The sequence below is a fragment of the Zonotrichia albicollis genome, chromosome 6 (genome assembly GCF_047830755.1).
Source record: "Zonotrichia albicollis isolate bZonAlb1 chromosome 6, bZonAlb1.hap1, whole genome shotgun sequence".
Lineage (NCBI taxonomy): Eukaryota > Metazoa > Chordata > Aves > Passeriformes > Passerellidae > Zonotrichia > Zonotrichia albicollis.
Genome location: NC_133824.1, coordinates 32,874,434 through 32,896,613, shown reverse-complemented (window position 1 = coordinate 32,896,613; position 22,180 = coordinate 32,874,434). Strand labels below are relative to the sequence as shown.

The window sequence follows — 22,180 nt, the reverse complement described above, 5'->3', positions numbered from 1 at the left end:
ATTTTACAGTGTTAATAATAAATATGCTTTACAAAACCCTAAATTTGCTCTTCAACTCAGATCAGGAATGTGAAAAGCCTACTATTTTGCTGTCAGCAAAAATCAGTGCCAGCCTTCAAAGGAACAAGTAGTAGCCTTCTTGTTGTTAGGTGATGATCTAAGGCAAGCCAAGCTTTCTAGAGAGACATACAAGCTTTTGATAAACCAAATAACACAGTTGGTCAATAGACATGCTTTGGGACTCACAGAGATCTCCAGAGCAGAAGGTCTGACATGAACATGATCTTGGCTAGCCAAAAGCCTGTCGCTTCCCCCAGTCACATCCTTTGGTCTAGCTAAGGCTGTTTTCCCTCCCTGATCGGCCTGGCCGAGCACGGCCGGGGTGGGAGCCCCGTCCCGGGCGGCTCAGCCCGGGACCGGAGGGCGCTGCGCTGCCGCCCCACGCGGTCCAGCCGCTGCCCCACCGCTGCCCCGTGCCGGGGGGGGGGGGGGGCGGAGCGGGGAGCTCGCCCGCCGGGCTCAGCCGCCGCTGCGCTGAATGAAGGGCATCGTCCCGCGGCGCCCGTCCCCCAGCGCCCTCTCCTCCCGGGAAGGCAGCGGGGAGCCCGGCCCGGCCGTGTCACAGCGCCGCATCCTCGGTCACCCCTGTCCGTGCGGCGCTCGCACGCCTCCCCGGCCCGCAGCGCCCGCGGGCGCCGGCGCCTCCCGGAGGCCGCCCGGGCTGCGGCGCTGACGGGGGCTCCGAGCCCCGAGCCCCGCCGCCCCCTCCCCTTCCCCGCTCCCGCCCGCCCCCGGGCCCTCCTCCCGTCACTGATTCGGCGCCGGAGCCCCGGGTGCCCGAGCCCCCCTCCCAGCCCCGGCCCCCGCCGCCGCCGCGGCTCCCGAGCTGTCAGTGCGCAGGCAGCGCCGCGGCCCCGCTCCGCACCGCGCTCCGCACCGCGCTCGGACCCAACGCCGCGGAGCCGCCGCCGCGGGGCGCAGCAGGTACCGTGCCGGGGGAGCCGCCGCCGCCGGGGCCGGCTGCACCTGCAGGGCCGGGCATGCAGATGGGATCCCCCGCTCGGACAGGGGCGATGGGAGCGGGGCCGCGGGCGGGCCTGGCCCCGGCGGCTCCCCAGGGGCGGCCGCCGGTGAGGAGCGGAGGGACCGTCGGGGCTCTGGCTGCGGCCGCCGCGGTCCTGGAGAAGGGGGGTGCGCTCGGGGCACCCTGCGGGGTCCCGGCCTTCGGGGCGGCGGGCAGGGCGCGGGCGGGCTGCGCTCCCTCCGTTCCCACCGAGCGGCTGGACAATAGCGGGAAATGCACGAGTTACCCTCCCTCACACCTATCATCCCCAACATGGAATGGCTGTAGAGTTTATGTGGGAAAGGGTATAAAATTTTGGCCCCACTTGTCATGGAGACGAGGTAGGAAAACCTCCTAGGGACTCGCCATTGGGAAGAGCATCCTGGCAAATTCCCACAGGGACAGTTTCTCAGGTGAGAAATAGCAGTATTCCTGCATGGATCTCTGGTTTCTTGGTGGAACAAAGTCCCGAGGGTCTTTTCAAGAGTAGCATTTACAACGGAGTCTGTAACGTACGATTTTGTGTTAGATAATACGATTTAGTCTTCTCTGTACTTGGCCATCCCACTGTCGTCTCCTCAACCCACTCTGTAAGAGCTCCCAGAGAAGTAGGTCAGTATCTCCAGATGATGTTTCTATTAGATGCTGGTGAGTTTCTGCGCTGCTGCCTGACTAGAAGGCAGCATTGTGACCCTTCCGTTTATGCACATTGTGAATGAGCCGAGCTTCAATTATTCATTCTGATGCTGTTGCAACCTTCTGCAGTTTCTCTTCTCCAGGGACACGATGTGTAACAAGAGTTTGAAACACACCAGTGAGGCCGCAATCCTGTCTTGGCGTATGTTTCCTTGTCTAGCCATTTTTAAGGGTTAATTTGTAGCACTTGGAGGTATGTCAAGGAAGAATGAGGCTTCCCAATAGAGCAGCATTACCCTGTGCATTCCTTCTGTTTCCCTCTAAAAAGCTATAATTCAAAGTGCTGAATGGTTCATGGACTAGGCTCTGCACATGAGTTTTATATTTTCCATCTGAAAGAAGCAATGCCTTCAGAGGGCATTTGGTTGCCATTAATGGAAAACCTATGGCTTTGATAGAGAATTGGTTTAAATCTGACAATTTGTTGATGTTATAGACATTTGCTGTTTTGTAGGTGAAGAAGCAGATGCAGAAATAAAATGCATTGGAACCTGAGATTTGGTGCCAAACCTCAGTACTCTGTTGTTATTTATGTTTTAGGTGTGATGTTGTTGTTATTTATATTTTACTTGTGTAATCGTCTATCCATTGTCCTGTGCTCTCCATTCATAAACTGTGAAATATTCATGTTTTCCAAATACAGAAGGCTGGGTGGGCCCACAATGGTAGCAGCTATACTTGTGAAAAAACAGGATAACTATCCTGTGACCTGTGGTCATGTAGTGCATGATAAGCTTTTATAGTCTCTATTTTAATAAAAGGTGTATTTCAGAAGAGCAGCAAGACTGCCTGTTCATCACCAGCTCTTGGAAGACTTGTATAAAATAACCTGTAACCTTTTGTGTAAAGTAACCTAAATGAACACAGGCACACAGAGAAAAATGATATGTCAGAGGTATAAAAAGACAAGATAGTTTGAACTTTCTGTGCAGAGCACCCTGTAATACAAAGACCAAAAGAAAAAGAGGCCAGTGCTAGCAGAAAATGGACAGGCAGTGAGCCTCTGAGTGATCACTGTCATGTGCCAGAATTTCACCCATTCTTATGGTTAGTTATAGGCAGAAAGCATTGAAATGAACTGATACTGGTAGTAACAGTAGATTTCTAAGGAGGTGAGTACCTCTGAGAATATAATATTTTCAGCTGAGAAATATCTCCCTCCAAGAGAATGAGTCAATCTCTGCATTGACTTTCAGGCAAAAGAATAGAGAAAAAAATAGGGTTTAAAACTGCTATAGTCTTACAGATGCTGAAGTTGGGGCCTTTGTTATCAGCATCTGAGGTCAGATGTTAGGATTTGGTGGGTTTTACTCCTGAACTCATCCATGCAGCTCCCTTTTTAAATCACCAAAGTATGAAGCATGCATTCTACTCCAAGGTACCTAGTTAAAGAAAATAATGTTTCACTGAATTAGTTTACTGACTAATCTATAGGGGTGAGGTTCTTTGTACTGTCTTGGAAGACACATTAAGGCTTGGCAATTTGATAGTTCATCTTACAATATTTGAAATACTGGCTGTGATTTTCACCCAATAGAAATTAAAAGCCTCTTACTTCTTGTTTGGCACTCAGAAATTTAGTATGGATCCCGTTGGCCATCAGAAGTAAAGTCAGAACTTCATTTTTCCTTTCAGCTTTTCTGTACCTTTTGCTTTGACCCTCTTCTAGATAAGGAAATTTGTGTTCAAATGAGATAAGCCAGAACTACACAAGTGCTGTGTGCTGCTGGTGGTCTGTGAATACCAAGTCTACCCCTGGGTTCTTGTCCCTGTAAAGCCTCTTTCTAGTTGCATGTTTCCTCCAGACAGGTTAGAGAACAAAGGAGGAATTCCTGCTGCTTCTAATCAAAGGTCTGAGGTTTCCAGCAGAAGTAACACTGCCAGAATCAGATGATCACAGAGCAAGCAGTAAGTGACTACTCCAGGGGCTAATAATTGATTACTAGGGCCCCACTGGGAAACAGAGAAAATTTATAAAGCCCTATTTCTCCCTCTTTACCCTCCAGCTGGTTAATTTGCACCATGCATGTTTTCTGCTGTGCCGGGGCCTCCAGCCACGGTGCCAGGAAAAGTGTCCATATTGGGTTAAGGAATTTGGGGGCACTGTGGTAATGACTACTGGAATGAGAGTCAGGGCTAGACCAGAGAGTTAAACCTCTGTTGTCAGCAGGAATACCACATCATCTTTATTCCAACGTACACAAAGGCTCACTGTCTGCGATGTGCCTGCTCGTGACTGTCATGGCTGGCGTTTCAGCTCTGAGGAAAAGATCCTGCAGTCACTGGTCAAGAGCAGATGCAAAGGAAATGTTCAGTCCATTGAAATCAACCAGCTGCCTTGGTGCTGCCCTTGAAGTGTATGCTGTTGTTGTAACTACAGTGAATGTAATAAATTAGGGCATTTCTATCATACTCCTAAATCTATGAAGAGAAATGGTCACATCTTTCCCAATTATTTTGTCAGTATTCCAGCGGGTTCTGACAGAATTGACTTCAGTTTACATATTAAAGGCTATTCGTAGAACAAGAGTGAGAGATTTCATTTGGGTTTTGGGTATTTTTAATGTAAAAGTTGAAATTCTTGACTATGGTTAGCACGTTAATGCAAATATTTGTTTTGGTGAGGCATAGAACATAGCAGGTAAAGGAGGCTATAAACTGGGTAAACATGATTATCTGAACAGGCAGATCTTCTTTAAATATCAGAAGATTCAGAGCTCATAATATGTATGCTTTTAATATGTGCCAGTCCTTCAGAGAGGCCACAAGCTGCTCAACATTGACACAGTAGCTGCACTGGGGTGACCTGGATCTGCTTTTATTCAGTGTTCACTTAGAGGACCTGAATGGTAAATAAGGAGTGGGTATATCACGTTTTCCAGGACATAAAGCTGTGACACTTGAAATATGCAGGAGGAAAATACTAGAATTCAGAATTTTTCCAATAAATTGGAAGACCTTCTAGGAAAAGACCTGAATTGAATTCAGTAGGGATAAATACAAGGTACTACAATAAGGCCGAAATTACCAACTAAATAAGCACAAGGCAGAAGTAAATGACTAGGTTGCAACTCCACAGAAAAGAATATGTTATGATAGATCACAAGCTGAATATGAGTCAATGTCATGCTGTTGCAAATAAAGGCAAACATCTTGCTGGGATATGTAAAAGACATGGAAGTCTGGGAGACATGAAGCAATCCTTTTGCTCTGAGGCCAGAGCCTCAGCTTGGGGGCTGTGCAAAGTGTTGGTTCTTGCACTTTGAGACAGGTGCAATTCAATCAGAGGGAGTCCAGGGGAGGGCAGTAGGACTCATCACGGGTCAGAAAAATGTGACCTGCAAGATGATTTGAAATAACTGTAATTTTTAGACCAGAAATTTGACAGGGGAATATAACCGTCTTCAGATAAAAAATAGAGCAGGAAATGATCTTTTCTTCATGGTGGATGGAGCAGAAAGCAAGAAGCAGCAGAAAGTAAGATTATTTTAAACTACAAGAATAATTTTCTAGGACCTAGGATAATAAAAACAGTTGGATATTTGATATAGGGAGGTTCTGAAGACATTTTAAGAACAGGTTAGACAATCATCTGTGAGGAATCAAATAAGGCTAGTGATCCTATAATGGGAAAGCACCTTGGACTGTTCAGTGTCTTAAGTTCTCCTCTAGCATCTGTAGCATCTCTAGTTCTCTTCTAGCATCTGTAGATCATTTCATGTGAATGAAATGAAAGAAATCTGCTGGCCCTGTTCTGATATTTGTCTCATATCCAGGGGTAGCACAGCACCAAGACCACAGACCACCTCTTTCTGAAAAGAGCCTGAAAGAAGAGTAAGAGCTTTCTAGAAGACAGTTAGAAGAGGTCTCTCTTTTTAGAAGAAAGGGGAAGGAATGAAACGTTCTGGTTTCCCAGGAGCTGAGGCTTGATTCAGTTTATGAATGCTGAAAACAATGTTATGGAAGAGGAAAAATCAATCAGGATTAGCAGTTAGTAAAATTATCTGAACTGAAAATACAAACTCTTCTAGTATTTTATTCCTTGAATGAAAGGCTGTAGTCCAAAAATGGGTTTTAGAGGTTAAATGGAATAAATAATGGAATTCAGAATAGGAATAAAGTAAATCATAGTCCTATGATTTATATTTTTAGGCATTTATCCAGGGAGATTATCTAGGTCCTGTAGTATTCATGGTTTAACATATATTGTTTCATATAAATGGAACAGACAGTCCCCTGTGCATGGTGAAAAATCCTGGATCTCTGTGAGGAGACAGGTAAAAAGAAAAAATGAGAGCAATGATCAACACTTGGGGATGCTGAAGTGGTGGGCTGCACATAAGACCCTGAATAGAACACATTCTGAGTCCAACCAAATAGTATTTTAATCCTCTAAAGGGACAGGGATTTTTCTCTCTCCTCAGGCTTTAGACCTTTTCACTCAGAAAAAAAGAAAAGCTCTTAGAGAAGCTAAAGACTACTGGGAGCAGTGGAAGTGTTTTTATAGCAAGCAGGCAATAGGGAATTTTTTCTGTGAAAATAGGTACTCTCTAGGACTGAAAGGCTGCAAAGCAACTGCTGGAAAGAATCTGTGTTGAATGAACAAGACAAGGAGAAAATGAAGAGCCAGGCTGCACTTTTTGTAGCCTGTTTTTGTGGAGCTGTTGCTCCGTGAACATATTAGCATAATCATCTCTTGTAATTTAAAGACTCTTACACTGGAATTATCCATAAATTGATGGAAATCCTGATTTTTTTGTCTAGTCTAGGATACGTGAGCACAAACTGTGACACTACATAAGCTGTGATGGATTTTCCCCCTCCCCCCATATTCCATTACTGTTGGAACAACTTGGGAAAAATAATTATATGCTTAGAAAGCCAGTCACTTGATGCCCCAAATATTTCAAAGTGAATTCACATTCCTTCCACCCAAGGACTGAGTAGTGCTTGACATCAGCTTATACTGCTTTGCCTGAGTTTATTTCATCATTCCTCTTCCCATCCTTGCTTTTACTGTCTTTACTTTTCAGATGAGTGTATGAAACAGTCTTTATTTGAGAGACAGAAAGGCTTGCTGTGATCCAGTGCTAAAGGAAATTTAGCTTTGGAACAAGGTGGTTCTGGAAGGAGATCAAGCAAATATAGATAATGTAAAAAAAAAAAAAATCCTATTTTTGCTATTAAGAGGAGGCAACAAGGTGAAGGGGTTATTCTCCAGGAAACTTGTGAGGAAATCTGAGACAGGCTGTGCAGAAAAATACTGAACATGCTGGAGGGGGTTCTGCAGATGGTAAATGTTTCTCCTGGTGGAAAATGTTGATAATTATCTTGAAAAGGAGAGCTGTTAGACAGAAGTAGCTACAAGGAAGGTAGGTGACTGAAAGAATTTGAATAGAGGAAGCACTGTCTTGAAATATGAACTGAATATGAATGTTTGGGTTTAGGGTGCATGTCTGGAATTTCTCAGTGTGGCTGTAAGGAAATTGTGTGGGCTGTTGCAAATGGTCCTTCTTTCAGTATGAGCTGTGTATTTAATGCAAAGTAGTGATATCCAAGCCTGCTTTAAATGAGGCATCTGCATAGTCAGGTTCAGAGCAGCCACATCCTTCATGTTTTTATATTATGTCCAACTAGAGCATAAAAGTCAGGTAAAACCTGCCAATGCATTGATGCAGTTGTTATTTCAGTATTTTAACAAAATTCTTTTCCTATGAGCAAAATCAGAGGCATCAGCTTCAAGCTGTCAAAGGCAATTTTGCCTGGGAGGAACCTGGCTGGTCATGGACATGAGCCTGGAATCTGTGAGCATTTGACAGGCACTGGGATCTTCCTCCCTGTGAATGAGGAGCTGATGAGTGAACAGCAGTGACCAGCAGTGCTTTTTGAGGGCAATGCCAAAGCCTTTTACCAGCAGCTCCCCGGTGCAGACTGAGTTTTACTGAAATAGTCACACAAGCATCTCTGCTGCCATGATGAGAGGACTGATGTTTTCTTAAAGCAATATAAAGCTAGAAAGCAGATACTGGAAAAACCTTGTAAAGGTATGTGTGTATTGAGGGCATTGCTCAGGAATGCTTCTCTCTGTCCCTCTATCCAGGGACGTCAATTCTGTCTTGTAGGCGGCAGCACCTCTGTGTCAGATTGTCACAGAAAAGCCCAGGTTCAAAAACTTGTGAAGTGAGAACTTGACTTATGCAGGGTGTTGGGGAGGAACTTCACGGTTCCCTGTTGAAAAAGATGACAGGCTGATTAAATCAATGGACCAAAATATACTAAATGTTTTAAAAGTGGAATCAGAAACTGTGGTTTTCCTGAAGATATCAAATATCAATTCACAGCTTTGGGTGTCTCATTTGCAACAGCTATAGCATTCTGAGAAATAATTGCTAGTAAGATGGGTAAAAAAATTGAAAGAACTCAGATTCCAGCTGTCTATAGATCTTCCTCACAAGGGATTTGGCAGGTAAGACAGAAAATGGGGAACTACACCTTGCTGGTTGTGAAGTGTCAGTATTAATAAGCATGACAATACTAACCCTGCTGATTTACTTTGTTGCATTTAATTGTCACTATAGGTTACTATAGGTATTGAAGAATTTCAGTGTTCATCAAGAACTTCTGTTCCACATCAGGGGAAATCTCTATCTCAAGGGGTCTCAACTGTCTGGTGACAAAAATGGGGGTAGTCCCAGGCAGTGATTATTCTTTAATTATTGTTTCTTGATCTGTCTACCAATTCCCTGTGTACAAAAGCAACAGGATTATCATGGACAATAGGAAGAAATACTTTCCTGTGAGGATGATGAAGCAGTGTAACAGTTTGCCCAGAGCGGTTGTGAATGTCCAGCCTTGGAAGTGCTCAAGGCCAGGTTGGATGGGACTCTGGTCTGGTGGAAGGTGTCCCTGCCCGTGGCAGAGGGTTGGAACTAGATGATCTTTAAGTTCTCTTGCAATCCAAATCATTCTATGATGCTATGATCCAGTTGGACAGTTGGAGAATGAGACCAGAAAAAATATTAGCATGTGTGGACTATGACTGACATCCCTTTTCCCCCACACAAAAGTTTTCATTCAGATCTGTGTCCTGACCCAGTAGGAGGAAGGGCAGAAATGAAGTGCCAGAGCAGAGATAAAAGATAAATGGATCTTAATGCCTTTTATCACCTTCTTCACTGAACTAGAGCTCAGTGAATTTCCAAATTGAGATGTTGCTGCATGTTGACAATGTAGAGCAGCACTGCAGTGCAATTCAGTGTCTCTGAGTTTCTTTACAGTAATGAAACAGCAGGGCATGAAAAGAAATGAATGTGGGTTTTTGGCTGAGTGTGATGGCAGATGTTAAAAGACAGCATGTTTTCCTGACTTACCTGTCAAGACATGCTAAAAAACTTGCAAAGAAAGCAGCATTCCTGCAGGAAACTGCCCCAGTACATTGGGAGTTTTTTCAGATAGATAGATTTGCAAAGCCTACTGTCAGAAAACAGTAGTCAGTATTAAACATAGCATTAGAAGATGATTTATCAAGCAAAGTAAAACTAATCTCATCCTTTCTGACAGTTTTCTGTTAACTGCAGGTTGTCAGGATGGAGACCAGATTTATCCATCTTGTGAAAATTTTTGAACTGCTAAATCAGCTCATAGCAGACAGTGAATTCAGACTCAACGATGAAATAAAAATGGTTTTTGTTGTTATGGCATGTAATACCTGCTGGCACTCAGCTATCCATTAATTCCCATAGGGGTCCACTGCTTCTCTCCACAGGTTTATCCTGACTTGAGGTTTGATGATTAACCAGCAAGAACCAGCATATTCCCTCTAGCTTTCACTCAGGTGGGTGATGTGGCAGGTCTTAGAGAAATGACTGGAGGACAGCATTCCAGTGAGTGGGGGAAGGGTTTGAAAGCAACTTCTGCAGGTGCAGAGTTCCAGGAAAAATTATGATTATTTGCCCACTGAAGTGAGAAAGGGAGAGAAGATGTGCCTATGCAGCTATAAAAGAAAACAGAAAAGAAAAATCTAAAACTTGTTTTTGTTTGATTAGGATCTTGCATTGCAATTGAATTAAAATCACATATTCACTGATACAAAGTGCAGGAGCACAAACTCACAGAAGGAAAATTGAGGACAAAGAATCATTACAGAGAGGACAATGAACAAGCCTTGAGAGAGCACCACAGGTTCCAGTATCTCTTGTAATATCACCACAATTTCCAGGACAACACCCTTCAACAGGAAGGTGTAACACAAAATTCCTGTAATGTCAATTGCTTTCCTATTTGCTACATCTTTGTGGAGCTTGGGTCCCACAGGTTCATACTAGTTCCTGGACAAATAAACCTACTATTAACAGTTGTTTTCATTCTTAGTGAGGAAATGAGAGAAGAACAAGAAAGAATCACTGCAAGATCTTGCCCAGCTGATGGTGCCATAGTGTGCTGCTGGATGACTGGGAATGTAAATGAAAATGGAAGGCAACAGGGAACAGGAAGGAAAGCCTGTACAGCCTGTGTTTAACTGGAATATTTATTCTCATCTGGATGACCTTTAATGTCTCTAAGTATTTGTTGCAACTAAGGATTTAAAGAAAATGGACAAATACAGCATTAACTCTGAGAATAGCCCAGGAACCTCCTCTTCTGGTGAGCATGAGTGGAGGATGAAAATATTAATTCAACTGCACTGAAGCAAACTGTTGCTTAGGTCCATAGAGGAAAGTGTGGTTCAAAACAAGTCAAATATCTGCCTATCCTGTAGGTGTATTTACATAAGCTAAACACCTACTGATGTTCTCTGAACTGTTGCTGGACTTTCATTTGTTAGCAGAGGGAGGGGATATTTTCCTGAGAGCTAAACCTTACTTCACTGGAAGGAAGTGGTATAGAAAGGCTGCTAGAAAGAGCTATGATGTGTAACAATAAAGCAGAAAGAATAAAGTTTTAGAATTTGAGTTGATTCCAGAGTACTGATTCCAGTGTCATTCTGCCTACCTAGTGTTTCCACTTTGTCACTCACAACTCAGTTTACCCAATTGAGATTAAAGCAGAGATTTATATTTTTTAATGTTCCTAAGGATTTGAACTATCCTGCCACTTCAGGAAAGCCTTAATAAGCTTGTGATCAGTGGGGCTGTCCAAACAGTTTTTCTTTCTGTATGAGCCCTTTAAAGTCCCCATGCTTCTTGTGTTATTGGGGAAAATTATTTCTCTTTTTCCTTAAGAAACTCTAACTAAAAGAGAAAAATTACAGCAGTAGTCTGGGATGCTGAACCCATCTGCATTTTACTTAGGTTCCCAATTTTGTCTCCAGCCTAGAAAAGTATTTGGTAAACACTTCTAAGTTTTCTTCCTCATTGTCTCTTAAGTCTCTCATTTGTATAGTCATTGTCTTCCTCTTCTCCTTTAGCACTGCTGTGCTACTAACTGGTTCTTGCTTGTTCATTCCAGTTCTGTCAGATGATTAAATCAAACCATTTTTTTTCATTGACTCATGTAATGGTTTGGGTTGGAAGTGACACTAGAGTTCATTTAGTTCCAACTGGCCCCCTATCATGGGCAGGGACACCTTACACTAGCCCAGGTTGCTCCAAGCCCCATCCAGCCTGGCCTTGAACACTTCCAGGGATGAGACATCCACAACTCTCTGGGTATCCTGTTCCAGTGCTTAACAACCTTCATAGGAAAGATCTTTTTTCTAAATATCTAATCTAAACCTACCCTCTTTGAGTTTAAAGCCATTCTCCCTTGTCCTATCACTACATGTCCTCATGACAAGTCTGTCTGCTTTCTTGTAGCCCTTTAGGTACTGAAAGGCTGCAGTAAGGTCACCCTGAGGCCTTCTCTTCTCTAAACTGAACACATCCAACTCTCTCAGCCAATCTCCATAGAAGAGGTGCTCCAGCTCTCTGGTTATCTTTGTAGCCCTCCTCTGGACTCGTGCAAACATCTTTAATATCCACATCCATCATATTCATTTTAAGATACTTAAGCCAGTTGAGAAATTTAAAATAAAAACCCTGTGAATAATTCTTGTTCATTTTTAGAGACTAATTTCACATTGGAATAGCCTGAATTGCTTGTACTCAGCATTCTTTCTCATAAAGTGTATGTCATCCCAGTAGGTCTGCTGCTGGTACAGTTTCTGGCAGCATCCTTTTGCTTCTTATGGTTTTACCATCACAGGCAAAAACACCCAGGACTTTTGTGGGAAAATCCTCCTGCTACACGGCTTCTAGCCCAGCCCCCTGGAACAAGGAAATTGCCCTCTGCTCCATCCTCTGAGTCCTCTCTCTCCAGAACTTGATTGCAGTGTGCAGTTTGCCTTTGGGGCCTTCCTCTCTCACACTTAACTGAGATCTTTATGGTATTCACTGACAAAGTGTCAGATGGTTTCTTTTGCCTGTCAAAATACCTCCTGATATTCCAGGCCAGACTCTTTTTTAATCCTTTATGCCAGTGTGATCTGCATCCTGGTGCAGCACTATGATTCCTGCTTGGATAGATGAAATGCTCCAATATCATCTTATTCCACAGTCTCAGCATCTCTTGTGCACACCAAGAAAAAGAAATGAACACATAAACCAGGTTAAAAAAGGAAATTATGTTTGGGGCTGAGAAAAGAGATGGTTTAACTTTGGTATTACTGTAACTGTAGTGGGATCCATGTGAAAATTACAACTGTTGAAATGGTCTCAGTGTTTTGTGTCTAAAGGGAGCAGTGTTAAATAAACACTGCACAGCAGCAGACTTTTGGTTTACTCAAGATGTGGTTTCCAGTCTCCTCTGGCCTCTGCTTTCACAGGAGCTGTTGTCACTGAACTCCTTCCCATCAATGGCCAGTTTTTTTCACTGTTTACTGCTGGTGTAATTTCAATGATTGCTTATCCACTGCTGCTTTAACTGCATGTGAAAACAACTTTACAGTATTCAACACATTTTATGAACTACAGTTTAAACTCAAATGTTCTAGCAGTGTTTTCTGTTCTTCCACTTCTGGCCAGTGTTAGAGTACATTTCTTTGCTTTGAAGTTTTAATCCTGTTTTCTTGACTAGTGTGTTTGTGGTGGAGAGTTGGACTTGTGTAATGTGTTCATTTAGAAAAGCATGTAAAAAATTATTACATCTTAAAGCATTAGTTTGCTGGAATAACTCCTTGCTCCCCCCTGGGATTTATTCAGCCATCTTCTCTACTAAAGCACCATTTTGTCTAAATTAATATATTTTAAAATGTAATGATAGACAAAAAGGCAGATGCAGTGTATTACCCTAGTACTTCAAATGTATATGACAAATTTTCTTAAATGATGTTAAAGAAGAAAAATCCTAATGTCAGAACTATCATGTTTTCATTTTGGTCAGTGAATTTACATCATTTCACATAATATCATTTTAGCTTAACCAAAGTTGTTAGGACTTCAGTTGAAATTGCAAGTTTCATCATATTCTGAAATGCAGGGTAACAGTAGTGGCTTCTGCCCAAAGCATCTTTCCATTTCTTTTTCCTGAGTATGGCTGGAGTTGAGGCACTTGAAAATAATTTTTTCCTCTCCACAGATTTTTGAGTACATGGAAGATGGTTTATTATGTTAAAGGACTCTCCCTTGACTCAGGGAAACATTCAAAATTAAGCACTTTCTATATTAATGCCATACATGTCTGTCATTTGAGGCATGACATATAGTTTCTAAAAGGCATCCTGAATGCTTCAGACAATGTTTTACCTCCCAGGGTTGTGCCAGAGTAAAAAAAAAAAAAAAAAAAAAAAAAACACAACACATTCATCAAAAGCCAAGAAAGGCCAGAGCCTTAAGTGAATCACTGATTTTGTTACTCATGTAGTCTTACACAGATTTTGCTTTTGAGGATGTGCTACAATTATTTTCTCTTTGATGCTGGAAGAACTGAAGCATTTGCATCATTATCTGATGCTCTTAATCTGTGTTGGATGAGTGGAACAGACAGTATGTGGTATCTTGGGAAAAGAAATCTCACTAACTATAGTCCAAGAAAGATGTTCATTACACAGGCTTTCACTGATTCAAATAATTGAAACATTTGCAGCTGTCCTTAAATATTAGGGTGAGAGCTAGGGAGAACATGGCTTTGCTCCTGCAGCTTACAGGATTTAAAAAAACCTTTTAGTAACAGCTGAGCCAATTGTACTGCTTCAATTTTGTTTCATATCTCATTCTTCAGTGATATTCCTGGCAAAACTCCCACTGAAATTAAAGGACTCTTGCATACGGTAGGACTAGGGAACCTGGATAATTAATATTTTGGTATAAAAAGAAAACCCTTGTGGGTTTCACAAGTAGGTCTGTCCTGCAAATGTAGAAATGGGGTGACCTTTCTATTGTTGAATGTCCTTTTGTAGATCCATGTGTCTCAATAGAAGAGTAAAACTAATTGTCTTTTCACTGGTGGATTGATTCTGCTCCAGGACAGAAAAATCACCTCCAGCAAACTCAAAGCTATTAAAGTTTCCTGGGTCATGCAAATGGTGAATTCTGACTTTCTTTTCAAGAAAGTTTTGCAGCTCTTGTTCTACTATGTGAGTCAGTGAGTCAGTACCACTTTCGCCCCTTCTTTTCAGGTCACTAATTTAATGCCAATGTCTTTGAGAATTGTTTAGCTGCATCATGTGTTTTGTGCCTCCTTTTCCAAATTAGTTTCTCGACTTCTTCTCTGTGGGTTGCTGTCCCTGCTGGTACTGCCTAAAGTAAAAGCAGTAGCCTACCTAGCTTTTCAGTTGAGTCTGCTTAGCTTCTTCCATGTTTCTGTGGTGTTGGGACAAAAAGGAATGGCAAGGTAGGGGACAAGGGCCCTGATTTGTGTGTAAATGTAATGAGAATAACACAGCTGCCACATACTGAAGGCCTATTTTCCATCTCTAGTCTGGATATTTCACTTCACTCTTCAGTTTTAAAACTTGGATCACAGCATGAACTCAGGGCTGGTGCCACAGTGTCCGCAGCCAGCTTCACATCCCTGGTGCTATCTCTTCTCTGCCAGAAGAAAACTATACCAGTAAAAGAGATTTGGGCATCATAAACAATTTTGGGGGCATTTTGGCAACTTGATCTTTCAGAATTACTATGAGAATACTCAAGTCTAAAAGCTGTCACGAGTTGCCTCTTTTTATGGAACCCCTTCAGCTGGATTGTCTTCCTAATGATTGGCAAATTATTCTTAGACTGGTTTAGTTCGAGAGGCAGTTATTAGATACTTTCCACATTATTTTTAAAAGAACCTAAATAGTGCTGAAAGTGGTGAGGGGGAGCTGTCAAGGAAACAACTTGCTAATGGAAGCACAGCATAATTAACTGTTTTATATAAATTACTTGCTTTTGGAAAGAGCTGATAAATAAGGGGCAGCAGCAGCAGAGGGTCTTTGTACTGAGTTATCCAATGTTTAATAAGGGACCTTATTACAGAGAAATTAACTTTCAAACAGAAACAAGGATAGTGGTCATTTGAAGGCTCATAAGGTCAGATTCACTACACACTTTATTAAACTTGGTCTGTTTTGTCTTTCTGTGCTTTTTTCGGCCAGCAGTGATGTCCTTTCAGTATCCCCCCTGACTCCTGGATATGCTGAACAAAGTCTGGAGCCCAGGCAGCATTTCAGAGAAGCAGGCTTGTTGCTAAACATGCAAATGCCATATCCTTTCCTGTCATTTGTTGTCTCAAGAGCACACAGCCATGTCACAGTCATCTCGGTTCTCCATGCAGCCACACCATGGTGATCACTGGAATAACAATGAATGAGTATGAATCTGGAGCATCTAATAGCCCTTAAAAGTTTGCCTTTAGGGCTTGGTTTTCTAAGCTGGAATGAGCCTGCCATGCTGGAGGTAGCACTCTGCAAAAATAATACTGCTGAACCAGCTGCTGGGCTCACAAGTGTGACAGTTTGGGATTTAGTTCTTAGTGAGATATTAGGGTCTACTAGTGTTGTTTAAATGGCAGCAGTAGCCAAATGCTGTACAGACATGGAAAGAAAGACAGCCATTTCCCTGAGGAACACAGAAACTACAAAGTAAGCTAAAATAAAGACAGCATGGAAGCAGATGTGTGACACTTAGGTATGGATTGTTTCATTGAATATGCTTCAATTTGCTGGAGGGAAAATAGTCTGTCTGTTAGACCTGCTGTTAGCTGGTTAATTCCATGTAAGTGCCATGGCTAGGGTTATTAGGGAGTGAATTTTAAATGCAAGAAGTAGTAGCTATGGGATTCAGTTACAAAGTCAGGAATCATGACTTAGGATGTCTCTAGTCCAAGTTCCTGCTGAGAGCATCTGTTTTGGTGTCATCTGCAGACTGATCAGTGGGCATTCTCTCTGCTTCTCAGGACATTGATTAATAATATTGAAACATCTGAAATTAAACATTAAACACTAGTTCTCAAGCCTGATAATCCAGTCAGTTTTTCACTAATTTAGTAGTCCACTTATCTAACATCAAAATTTGAACAAAGGAATGCTCTAGGAGACTGAAACAAAAGCCTTGCTAAAATGCAGGTGACATCTGCTGATCTCTTCCCACAAGACAGCAATCAGTTTGATTAGTCTATGCTCAATTAAATAACATGGGCTAAATTGCATGTCCTTTGACTAAAAATATGTTCTAAGAAGAACACTCCATGATTTTCCCAGGGACCAAAGTGAGGGCCTAACTTGTTGACCACCCTGTAGTTTTGCAGGTAGTGTCACTTGTCCTTTCTGAGTATGGATGCCACATTTGCCTATCTCCAGTCACCAGGGACCTCCTCTGATCTCCCATCACCTTTCAAAGATGGTAGAGAGTGGCCTCCAATTGACATCACTCAGCTCTCTCAGCAACCTTCATTGCAGCCCGAGGAGGCCTGAAGGAGCAGGCTAGGTCAGGAAAAACATTCTGAATTCAGGGGCATGGAGGAGAATTCTGAGATGTCGCAGGCAGAATGGGAGCTTCAGACAAAGTTTATTAGAGAAGCCCTCCCTTCACGAACAGAAGCCACAAGGTGCAGAAAGGACTCCCTTTCTAAATTCTTTCTGAGAGAGGAACCAAGCTACAGCTGGACACAATCTTAGCCCCAGACTTAGTCGATGGTTTATATCTAAAGAGTTACACAGGTTTAATTGAGATTTTATGCACCTTCATCCTGCAGAATTAAGGATGGCAAACCAGATATATTTCTATAAATAAAAATATTTATTTATTTTAATTTATTACAATAATGATTAGAGGGGAAAAAAACTTAATCAGAATCATTTCCTGCACTGGTGATTTAGTGCACTGTTTTTGAAGCAATTATATTAAAGCGATTATATTCAAGGCAGCAGAATAATTGTTAAGCAGAGATTGATGTTACTTACCTACACCAACAACTGGGAAAATCTGTGTTGTTCAGCCTCAAGGAATAACCTTGAGAAGTGTCCCCACTGAAAGGAAGGATCTTCACACACCTTAGGGAGGTATGCTAGAAATCTTTGCTGTGCTAAAGTGACACTGGCCTTTTATAGTATAAAGTGATTGACTTTAATATGCGTTCAAAACAGGCATTTTTTAGATTATGTGTTCTCAGGCTTACTCAGCAAAACATGCTTTCTGCTGAAAAATGTGTTGGCAGCTTTTTAGTTCCTTCTCTTCAACTTCCAAATCAGGACCTGCACATCCTTGCTGCTCCCAGCCTTGGTAAGGGAGCCTCAGTCTTGCGTGTCCTTGTGGGAGTTTGGTCAAGCTGGTCTCAGCATTCTTCAGCGCTAAGAACAGCAGAGTTATCCTTGCTCAGTGTTATCACTCAGTTATCCTTGCTCACTGTTTTCACTGATCAGCAGCCCGTCCTTGCTCCACTGAACAGCAAACTCTCCTTGCTCAGCCCTTCACTGACAAACTTACAAGCCTGCTTAGGCTGAGAGCCCTGCTACAGATGTCTGTGAGAGAAGTGATCTAAGGTAAAATTGGGACATGGATGGATATTTCTTTTAGTCTTTGCTAGTGTGCCATTTTCATGTAATTGAGAATCTAATTTATTCTTGGGTTCTTATGTATTAAAGCTGCACCTCAGATTTCATTTTATTCTCAAGTGTGAGAGAGCAGGGTTTGAGCTGAATTCCTTCTGGTGAGTGATTCTAGGTATCACATCTTGCCAAATAGGATCCCATTGTCACCTCACAGTCTATGTGCATTCTGTGTGCTTTACTTCTATTACTAGGCCATCTCAGATGATTCAAATATTTACCCCTTTATCCTTTTTAATGCAGGATTTGTCTTCAACCCTTCCCCCAATGAGTTGCATGTTTTGCTTCTGTTCTGCTGCTCTGTGAATTCATTGTTTGCAGGCTGGCAAGGCACCAGTTTTGGTGTGACAGATGGAGCAGACTGCAAACCAGGCAGTTGCCTCCTAGCCTGAATGATATTTTAATAAGCACCGAGAGGTGACAGAAAGAGAAGCTGCTCACTGGAATGACTGGCAGTTTTGTTTCCAGCCTGAAAGCACTAATAGATAATTTTTGGCCTCAATCCAAAAAAAAAAATTAGCAGAAAATCCTATTAGCTCCTAACTTTTTTAGGGGTCAAAGAAGTTTTTATGTCTAATCTGCTATCCATTTAGGGAGTTGTTTCCCTATTTTTGGTATTTCAGTTCTCTCTCAGAAATTGTACACTTTAGGAGAGTTTCCTTTTACTTACCATTTTGTTTTCCTTCTTTTTTTTATTACTTGAGCAATTTTCTCCATTGTCTTCCTTCCCTAAACATTCCTTCTTCTTCATATTTCTGTATACTTTTCACAGATTCATGTTGGAATAATGGAATCTAACAGCTTACTTGGCTTCCAGCTTCCACATCCTGTGAAACAACTACTGCACTGCGAGGCAATGGCATCTGCATGGGAATCTCTAGAGCATATGTCCTCTTCTCCCTGCCCTCCAGCTGTGTCTCCATTGTATAATACAGGGTTTGTGTAGGGCTTTGTTTCATCCTTGGTCTTATGAATAAAAAAAGGCACAACAAAAGGGAGCTCTGGCAAATCCCCAGCAGGCTCTGAGATCCCTCTGCAGTGTGAGCAACATGGTGTTTTGCAGTCAAGCTGTAGGATAGTCAGGCTTTCAAAGAAGAAGATGCTTTTTCTTCCACAAGAACAGGTTAAAAATGGTCCAGCTCTCACTAGGAAAATATAAAAGTGGTGCTGGGATCTGAACTATGGTGTGGTCCCATACACTGCTCAAAAAACACACTGGAAATTTCTCAATATTTGGACATGGATCTTCATGTTTATTTAGCAATATTCAAGTCTGGATTTCAACTCATTTGTGAGCTGTAAATTAATGCTATTCCTGCTAAAATATGCTTCTTTTTTCTTCCAGATACAATGATGACACTGAACGTTCAGATCATCTTTGGCCTCCTTTGCTGCATGATTTTTCTTCCTACAGATGGCTTCCCAGCAGACACCAGTACTGAATTTCGCTCTGCCTTCTCTGTGGCCAGAACCAGCAGCATGGAAGGAAGCTCTGAGATGGTGATTACCTTTGACAAAGTATATGTGAATATTGGCAATGATTTTGACCCCAAGACTGGACTGTTCCGCTGCCGGATCCCAGGAGCCTACTACTTTTCCTTCACCGTTGGGAAATACCCAAAGAAAAACTTGTCTGTCATGCTGATGAGAAACAAGAATGAGGTGCAGGTAATTGTGTATGATGAACATCACCGCAAGGAGCGCAAGGTGGCCAGCCAGAGTGCCATGCTGCAGCTTGACTACGGGGACACAGTGTGGCTGCGTTTACACGGAGATCCCAAGTACGCTCTTTACAGCAATGTGGGGCCCTATACAACTTTCAATGGCTACCTGATCTATCCAGACACTTCTGCCTTCTTCCAGAATGCTCTTGACTCTCAAGAGCTCGGACCACACCCTCACACAATTCAGCAGCTCCCCAGAGAGCAGAATGAAGCCTCACAGCAACGCGTGTTGTCTGACCAGCCAAAGAGGGTACAAGACCCTCGCTCTGCATTTTCTGTTGCCCGCTCACAAAGTCTCCTGGGGACAGATGAGAAGCAAACCCAGCATGAGCCAATCACATTTGATACAGAGTTTGTGAATATTGGAAAAGATTTCAATGCCTCCACTGGCATCTTCACGTGCCGTATACCTGGTGCATACTATTTCTCCTTCACCATTGGCAAAATGCCCTTTAAGACTATGTCAGTGAAGCTGATGAAGAACCACAATGAGGTGCAGGCCATGATCTATGATGACAACCACTCCAAGCGACGGGAGATGCAGAGCCAGAGCATCATGCTGCCTCTGCAATACGGGGACACCGTTTGGCTCTACAGCCATCAGCATGATGGCTACGGTGCCTACAGCAACCACGGCAAGTACATCACCTTCACAGGCTTCCTCATCTATTCAGAGGCTCAGCCAAAGTGGCTGCCAGGTGCCAGCTCACCTCAAGGGTCAAACAATTAAATGCAGATGTGAAAGGAGCATAAGAAGAGCCAAGGTGCCATGAACTTGGGTATAGCTTCTCTGAATATCATCCTCTACTTTGAGCATGCTGTCATGTGTCCAGTGCTTTCCTTACGCTGCACGCTTGTGCCCTGTCTGCAGGGCCTCTGCTGTGTGTGCCATTCATCCATAGAGAGGCCTTTCAGGTTGTAGCTGTGTGTCCCGTGTTGGTGTTTGATTTAACATAAAGCATGAGGTAGTTTTGGGGCAGGGAGGGCACTGTAGTGAGATGCTGAGGATCAGAGAACTACTGCAGTCATGTTACTGCAGATCTCCAGCATCCAGAGAGCAAAGGGTGTGGTGGCTTTCCTTGTTTATCCAGGGAGGGAATAAATGTAATGAAAATGAATGTAATAAAAATACAAAATATGAGAATGTTCTCAGTTTGGAAGTTTTGCTACTTTGTGAGACTTGCGTGCTTGTCACTGGCTGAGGTACCAGCCAGTACGGAGCTCAGGTGAGAGAGATGCATGGAGACTGTGTGGGCTGATGATATGTTACTGAGCCAGTCTGTCTGTGTACACTCTTAAATCATTTGTGTGTGTGTGTGAACGGCTGGTACCTCCTATGGTTTTACTGCAAGTTTGACAGTGGTTTGTGCTTTTCTTTATCTGATGTAGATGAAGTCAAGAAGCTGCGGTTGAGAATCTCAGCTTCCGTTTAATGTAAAGAATACATTTAGAAACAAACAAACAAAAGTGCAGGCTTCTTGTAGTGAAAGATAAGGGCTCAAATGTGTGAATGGACCATGCTCAGAAAGCCCAGAAGCAAGGTAAGAAGAATAAGAAATGTGTTTTAAATCTGTAAAGATTTGGATCAGGAGCAGGCTCGTAACACCAAGTGTGAGTAGTAGCACACAGCAGTGGCACTGCTGACCGCAGGGGCGATACCTTCCCCAGGAATGAGCCCCTTGAACACGGGGGTGCTGCTAGCCCACCACGTGCTGCACTGCAAGCCTCCTGCAGGCGGGGTCAGAGGAATCGCGGGGGAGGTTTTCAGCATCCATGTTCCAGAGGTTTCGTATGTGCCGAGTTCCAGCGAGAGTTTTCCCTGTGGAGAGGCTGCTGTGTTCCTACAGCCTGACAAACAGAGGGGCGGGCGCCCGGCGGGATCTGCTGAGGAGGTAGTGGGAGCACAGGAAGCTTCATCGTAGCGCCACTGGTGCTGTTTCAGTTGAGCTAAACCCTGGTTTGTACCCCAAAAATACATAAACTGCAAAAGTGCATCATCTTAAGCATCTACAAAGCTTCATGACATCACTTCAGTGTACTTTATAATCCGTTCAACAGGCAGCAATGCTCTAAAACTGCTCCTAACAAAATCCTGAGTTCAAAGCAGTGTGTTGGCATCTGAGTCACAAGCCATCCTACTCAGCCTTTTTCCATACATCCGTATGGCTCGGGCTGTACATTCTCCAACAAGACAGTATTTTCATGCACTAGTGCCGTCTCAGCTCAGCTTTTTGATGATACTCTGCTCAAAATTGGCTTGAGTGCAGCCACTCACTGCCTCTGTCACTCCATACATATCCTAGACATTAAAGACTGGGGGCATATTTGGCAAAAGGGTGAAGGGTAAAGACTGGAAGTATGGAAAAAACTAGTTTAAGAATAACAGAACATTAGATGAGACAAGAAGTTTTACTTCAAGTAAAATTATAATTTTAATTCCTATATCCTTTGGGGTGAAAAACAAGCAAAGAAACAAACAAAAAGAACCCCATAGCACAAACCAAAATTAAACAAGCAAAACAAAAATCCAGCAACAAAAACCCTGCTTTAAATCTATCTCCTTCTGTCATAACCCTAAGCTGACCTCTAAAACCATTGTCTGCAGCATCTTGCTTCCAGGCTTCTTGTTCCTGCCTTACTATTTCCCCTCTCCATCTGTTGGGCTACAATGGCTTGGAATAAGATTAACTAGGT

At 42.9% G+C, this 22,180-nt stretch overlaps 1 protein-coding gene across 1 annotated transcript; it reads left to right on the top strand.

The window, feature by feature from the left end:
- The first annotated feature begins 717 nt into the window (after nt 1-717).
- Nucleotides 718-20,634, top strand: C1QTNF4 (C1q and TNF related 4). Its single transcript, XM_074543161.1, has 2 exons — nt 718-984; nt 19,108-20,634. Exon 2 carries the CDS (start codon nt 19,113-19,115, stop codon nt 20,214-20,216), a length of 1,104 nt encoding a protein of 367 aa, XP_074399262.1. The 5' UTR covers nt 718-984; nt 19,108-19,112; the 3' UTR covers nt 20,217-20,634.
- The last annotated feature ends 1,546 nt before the right edge of the window (nt 20,635-22,180 follow it).

Bases quoted from the DNA above. Each gene is read 5' to 3' on its own strand.
- C1QTNF4 (XM_074543161.1), top strand. From the start codon at position 19,113: ATGATGACACTGAACGTTCAGATCATCTTTGGCCTCCTTTGCTGCATG.